At 46.3% G+C, this 6,982-nt stretch overlaps 1 protein-coding gene across 1 annotated transcript in view; it reads left to right on the top strand.

Moving 5' to 3' along the window:
* The window catches only part of TTC7A (tetratricopeptide repeat domain 7A), a gene marked incomplete at its 5' end in the record, with an annotated part of 107,633 nt that overhangs the window by 60,569 nt on the left and 40,082 nt on the right, over positions 1-6,982 (top strand). Inside the window, one exon of the mRNA XM_010140088.1 lies at positions 838-998. Within this exon, the coding sequence (XP_010138390.1) occupies positions 838-998 (161 nt within the window). The remainder of the gene's footprint in view (positions 1-837; positions 999-6,982) is intronic.

Raw genomic sequence — 6,982 nt, 5'->3', positions numbered from 1 at the left:
AGAGAGAAGGTATATATGGGGAAAAGGAATGTATATTTTTTCTCTGTTTTCCGCAGGCTTCCAAGGCCAAACACAGGTCTGGAATAATTTAAGTAACAGTGATTTCAGAGACTAGAGAATCTTAAGGAAAATCCTCTGTGTAAAACTTACTGGTGGTGAAAGGAAAGAAAATGTCCTGAAGTCCCCTTTTGAACGGCGAGCCTAGAAGAGGGTATTGGATTACACGGAGCATGTGATGCGCTTGCATTCGTTACCGATGTTTTCTGCTGAGCGCGACCTGATTCTCATGACATGCTGGTGCTGTGAGCGTCAGGACTGCTCTTTACATCGCTGCTGCAAAGATGCTGCTTTTTCTGACAGCATTTGGAATCTTGACTCTCTTATCCTTGAACTTGCAAACTTCACCTTTATGTTCTTGCTGCAGATCGTGAAAGGCCTTGCACAGCCCTCACAAGAGACAAAAGCCAGCAGAGCTGAGTGCTGCCCTTCCCCAGGGGAAGGGCCACCCACCCCTCCCGCAGCGGAGGACTGGGCCTCTCTGGTGGGTCCCTGCCCAGCCCAGAAGCGCCATGCTGAAGCAGGAGGGGTTGGTCGGGTCAGGACTGCCGCTTCTGCTTGAAAGCAGAGGTTTAGCCATCCTCCCTCTAGCATGTGTGGTTTCTTCCAGGCAGTGCAGTCTGTTAATTTTGGCAAACTGTTCACTTAGTTTTTCTCAGAGGTGCCTAAGTAGGATTTCTTTAGGATTTCTAATGACTGTATTTGTTCTTACCTTTGGGATATAACGTAGGAGTGAAGGGGAAATGTGTTCTCTTTTTATTTCTACCCATCTCCTCCCAGATTTCTGATGCTATAGAACATCTTCAGGAAGCACTGCAGCTGTGCAAAGATGACATGAATTCACTTCATCTCCTGGCCCTGCTCTTTTCAGCTCAGAAGCACTATCTGCATGCGCTGGATGTTATCAACATGGCAGTGGCTGAATACCCGGAAAGCTTTAGGTAAGAGTTCCTTCCTACCGCGACCCGTCCAGCCAGGAGCAGTCTGTTGGCCTCAGTGACACCCGAGGAGCCTGTCTGATCAGCTGTGCTACTGTTGTCACTCTCTAAAACGCGTGAAGCTCAGGGTATTCTTTTGATTTTCTGCCTTCATGGTTTTTCTGGTTTTGAAACTACTGGTGCTCGTTTGGTTTTCCAGGGTTTGCCTCTCTGTATTGTGCTGATGGTGTTTTCTCCCACGTATCTCCCTGCCCTTTTTTCCTGTGGCACTTTATACATGGAGAAATGAGTGAGAGACAACGATGATGTGCTGTCTGTCTGTATCACAGATAATTTTGTATCTGGTACACTTCCTGGTTGAAGACAAACAAATTCTGCGTGTATTGACCATTCTTTAGATGCTCATGTGTGACACAATTTACTGCAACAAGACATCTGGGGAAAAAGATTAGTTGAAAGCTGTGATGATGTGTAGCTGAAAGGAGGGTCCGGCTGCTGAGGAGCAGGTTTGAACCAGCGCAGACTTCTTGGAGCCAGAGGTTTCCACTGTTCAGTGTTTGACTCAGCCCTTAGTCCACCCGAGGGAGATAAATTGAATTCCTTGTGATTTACTGTCATGACCTTTCAAAAACAATGAATTTGTGTGCTGTGCAAAAAATAAAGCTACTGTAATGCTTTCTGGTGATCGCATACCAACTGAGTTTATCTGCCGAACTGCAGAAAATCCTGTTGCATCGCTGGAAGAACAACTTCCGTTCAGAGTTGCCTGTATTTAACTGGTGCTTTAAACCCGGGCAGCATTACCTTTAGCCGGCCTGTGTTCTCAGTGGGAGAGAGAGGCCTCCACAGGTGTAGTCCAGCAGCTCCAGAGCAAAGGAGGACCACTAGTGAGGTGGAGACCAGCTAGATGTGAGCTTGAATGCTTTAGGGTCTCTTACAACTATGGTGCTATACCAGCACATGATGCCTCTCCTCATAAGCTGCCTGTTGCTGTTTAAACTAGCCCTGCTGCCTGTGTTCCTGAGGTTACTGGTGTATGTGAGGAGCTAAGACTGTCAGTGCACATCCTTGAGAACAAAGTGGAAGTTAGTAATGGAAAAACTCTTACGCCAACGTTGCTTCCGCGTGTCAACGTGGGTATGGTTGAAACAGGAAATACTCCAGTGGCTGCTAAGTTGTGTTTTGTTGTTTGAAAGTTATAAGCATAGTGAAAAAACTCAACTGCAGCCAAAGGTCAGATATTCATTGAGGACTCAAAAATGGGTGGGACAGCTGGAAGAGAAAGAAGAAACTGGTGTTTATGTGAGGACCAGAGTCTTTGCCGTGTCAGATTGACCAACTGGTCCATCAAGTCCTCCAGCACTTACTGACTGTTTCTGTTTCCGGGGAGGACAAACCAAAGAAAACAAGGTGTGCAAAGTAGCTCGGAGGGCTGCTGGGTGGGTTCCTGTGGTACATAGCCCAGCCAGCAGTGAGACTTGTTCACAGGTACACACACAGATGCAGGAGAAGGGGTTGGCTTCTTGCCTCTGCTGCTCTACTGGCCTGGCTTGGTGTGGGTCATTGTACCAGCCAGCAAATAACTCATGAGTGAGGGAATGGAGAAAGAGTATCAGAGTTGCAAGATAGAAAAAAACATTTAAAAATATTTTTAAAAAGCATTTCTGAAGAAGAACAGGAATCCAGTGAGGGGAGAAAGCAAGAGGAGTGACAGAATACATCGGTAGTTTGTACCAGATCTGAAACCGTTCCAGACCTCCTAGAGGTCTAAAGTACAGTTTGTGCTAAGGGGGGCTTTACTGCTTTGTAAAACCTCTCTGAGGGGAGAACGACCCAACGCTATTGTGTATCTTCAGCTGGCATTGCCTTATAGAAAAACTGTCATAAATTTTACTCCTGCGTGGAATGACTCCAGGATACTCCATGTGAATAGCACAGGCAACTTCAGCTGCATGGTTTTACAGCTGTATTTAAAACTGGTTGACTATTTTTCCCAGTTCACATTGATACAAACCAGGCAACTGTGTAATGTGGTGCCTGGGGGCTCCCATCTTAATGACAGCTCTCTTTGGAAGCACAGTTGATGGCATGTGTCAAGAAGAGAAGATGAAAGCTGCATTAAGGGACCTTAGGGCTCTGTAGATGGCAAAAAAAGTAAGCATTACCTGGGTACATATCCTGCACAAAAGAAAAATAACAGGTTAAAAATTAAGGTCTTAGCTGGCCCAAACCACAGACATCTCATATTCTTTGGTTGGTTTCTGGCTGTATGTAATTAAGTTTGTTCCTGCTTTTTTGTATTATGTTCTTCTGCAATATATTTTGAAGAAGTACTCGTTCAGAATGTCACGTAGTCGGTTAGTGGCTGAAGCAGTTGGAAAAACGTCCACTGCATTGCTCAGCTAACACACAACATCCTTTGGCATGAACCCCATCATACCAACACAAATGTGCCCAGAAGTGCCCCTTGTTGGAGTGTTTAAGCTTAAACATTTACTTCACATTCCAGTGGTTGGTGCGTAGGGAGGAGCGGGGTGGAAGCTAGACCCTGAGTACAGGGAGAGGTGAACAGGAATGTTTTGGATTGAGCAGCTGGAGAAGAATGTTGAAGAACAAGCTGGTATATCCAAAAGCACAAATTGTCCAGAAAAATGCACTTGAGAAGATCCCCTCTGCTTTGAAAGGTGGCGTATAGTAACCAGTGCGTGGCATTGGTCAGTGAACAGCTGAATTTGAGCGCTTGGATGTACCATCCCAGCAATGCCAGGGGAGGACTGGACGGATGGGGACAGAATGAGAGCTGGCTATGCTGGACATATGGCAGGATGGAGAGAGCCAGACGAAACACACTGCCTTGCTGTGACGGTAAAAGCTAGAAGTAATACCAGCCTTTACATGGGAGGTATCACCTGAAATATCGCTCACTCCTAGGGGAAGAGTGAGCCCAGGGTCCAGTGGAGCAGTTTGACATCCTGTCGGTGTTGGAATGCTGTTAGAAGTTAACGAATGCGGTACCAACAGTTGGTGTTGGTAGATATTTCAGAGCATGATCTGCAGCACATTTGGGAGGGGAGACTCCTGATAGCATCAGGTATCTCCCCTCCAGGTCCATGATGCTGATCATAAGACTTCCTTAGGATGGGTTCCTTCAGTGTTTTCCCAGCTCAGAGGCCAGCCAGTGGGCGGTGTTCTGCCTGGGTCTGGCTGTGGTTACCTGCGCGGGCTTGTCCCAGGGATAGAGCCGGAAATAATATTAGTGATGACCCCTCTTGCCCTCCAAGTGATCTCCTTAAAACAGCATGCTGTTTATTTAGAAAAGAAGTATTTCCCTTTTTAAAGCCTGCTTTGACACCTCTCAGTGTTCCGTGCAGAGGTCCCGTAGATCTGGCAGCCTGCAGACCCCACCACAGAGCCTGTCTGACACGGTCCTTTATATCCAGCTCATAAGATTTCCTCCCTCCTGTTTTGCTTGTGCAAAATTGACTTTGTCCTGTTCACCCACTCTTGCAGAGCCTGTTTTGCTCTCTGGTCATCTTTTAGCTCTAATTGGTTAGCTCCCAGCCCTGGGAAAAAAAAAAAGGCTGTACCTAGCCTGAGGTTGGAAATAGGGTATCAGTTTTATGGATGCTTTATAGTTGCTCCCAGACTGCTTATCAAAACCTCTCCTCTTGTTTACCAGCTTGGTTTTTGTCTCCTGGTCGGCTCCCCGTAAGTTAGAACACCACGTTCTTCTGGCATAACGTACAATAACTTCCAGTCGCCACCCGATCGCTGTGACGGTGGATGCTTTGTTAAACGATCACATCTTTGTATCTGTAGCCATCTGCATATGGCACAGGAGCCGCAAGTCGCTTAAACGAATAGCTGCAAATATTCCTTCCCTTCCTAAACTGTAACTTGCTCTTCTGTTGCTTTCAGGGTCTCAAAACTATTTTTAAAGAGAAATAATGGAGAACTCTTGGGAAGCGCTGCTATTCGACACATAAAGACGCAGGACGAAGCAGGTGGCTCCGTGTCCCAGAGCAGCGTGGCTGTCAGATGCAGATGCTTTTGTTCTACCCGGGTATTTGCTGTCGCAAAAGTAATTACTGTAAACGTAGTGCAGAAAAGCTCAGAAGGCCAAGAAATATTAAATGTGTATCTTGGAGACAGTCAATAGAAAAGGAAGGAAGTTTCACATGGGGAATTGTATGTGTTATCTTGGCGTTGTTGTAGCAGAAAGGTTTTTTTGCTACAACCAACCCTCAAAATACAAAGGCCTTTCCTAGACGAGACGTGGTTTACCAACAGCAAATGTCCTTAACTTCATCGCTGCTGCATTAATTTCATTAAGGATGTGTGAAGTAATTGTCTGGCAAGATTTATTTGTCATAGTCTGGTGCAGACCCAGTGGGGAGAGCTTTCTGCGGTACGTGAGCAACGTCGTTTACTCACTACAAAAACCCCGATGTGAAAATCGGGATCTCAGCATGCCTGATGAAACAGGATTGCCGGTCGGAAGTCTTTTTCCGTTACTTGTCAGGCTGTTTCTTGTATCTGAAAACAGACAGCTCGTGTCTCATTTGGGCAGGGTCTTTGCGGGTGCTCGTGGAGTGCCGCGGTGCTGTTGGCAGCCGGAAGGTAGAACCGTCCCTTTGCCTGCGATCCTCATGGGGAATAAGCAGTCGGTTGTCTCGCAGCCGATGGTTTGCAGACCTTTGTGTTCTGCCCACAGTACAGTTTTTATGTCCCACCTCCCCCTCAGGTCATCGGATTGTGAACGCCACAGGACGTGCTAAAACTGGAAGTACGTGCTTGGGTGATACGGGGGCACTGGGCTACACCTCACCTCAGCGGAAGAGGGATGTTGTGTGGAGTTAGAAGGGCTGAGTTGGATTTTTTGCTGTAGTAACCATGAATGTTTGCTTTTGTTGGCGTGTTATGAGCCCTTGTTGTTTTTCTAAAATTAACCTAAAAACCCCTTGGTGATATATTACAATAATCAGGACTATCCGCTGTGGAACTGGTAACGCTATGGAGTGCTGTATGCCAGATATGTGAAGGGAGAGCTTTAAGCTAGCTCCTGACTTATTACTGATTACACAGATACTTAAAGTTACAAAAAATTAGAAATAGAAATCTAAGGGTTTTTTCTGATTTGAATTTTTTCTACACTTCTTTTTTTCTTTTTTTTTTTCCCCTCTTCCCTCTTCCCTCCTCCGCCCTGTATGATGGGGAAGTGGAATGAATTCTTAAGTTAGGGTATCTACGGTGGGATTCCCGTTTTGGCAGGTCCAAACAGATCTACGCACCCATTCCTAAGGATCGCAGTCCGATACAAGACAAAAATTCAGCAGGGGAGCATGGCAGCCTTCTGTCCACCTCGTACTGCAGCGGGAGGAGATACGCCCCTGGCTGGTTCACGTCTCTTTGTGCCAGGAACAGATTTGTGTTAGTGTACGTGTTGATGCATCCTGAAACTGGATGGATGGATTCAGGGGTACCCGGGCAGAATTCCATTCCCTCGTAACGTGGGGTTCAGGGTATGAATAAAAGGAGTCAAACAGAGCTTAGGGGAAACCTGCTGCAGACTTACTTTCTCAGTGTGGTATGAAAAGAAGGAAGAGCTGTGCTGTTTTCCAACCTTAGCAATGGTTCGAGTCTTTCCTCTGGATGAAATTTTACTTCTAATAACTTTTTTCCCTACCGCCTGAGTAAATCGGTACTACCCCCGTGCGTTTAAGACCTTTATAGTGAGCAGCAGCGCTTCCAGATGCTGGGTTTGGCATTGGCGAGGTAACACAAGTTCTGCAAATGCTCCTCTTCGGAAGTGTAAGGCTAAATTCCAAAACGCAGGAATAGCATGACCGATGTGAGATGGAATAGCTACCACCCACAAGTTCTGTACCTCGGAGCTCTTTATTTGTGGCAACGCAGGAAGTTCCGTGAGGGAATGTTGGTAACTTTGTGTTGGAGACTTCAAGCTCTGGTTTTGTGGGTTTTCCTGT

Source organism: Buceros rhinoceros, unplaced genomic scaffold (assembly GCF_000710305.1).
Source record: "Buceros rhinoceros silvestris isolate BGI_N320 unplaced genomic scaffold, ASM71030v1 scaffold3967, whole genome shotgun sequence".
NCBI lineage: Eukaryota > Metazoa > Chordata > Aves > Bucerotiformes > Bucerotidae > Buceros > Buceros rhinoceros.
The sequence above is the reverse complement of the archived record's forward strand: the minus strand, read 5'-3'. Positions and strand labels throughout refer to the sequence as shown.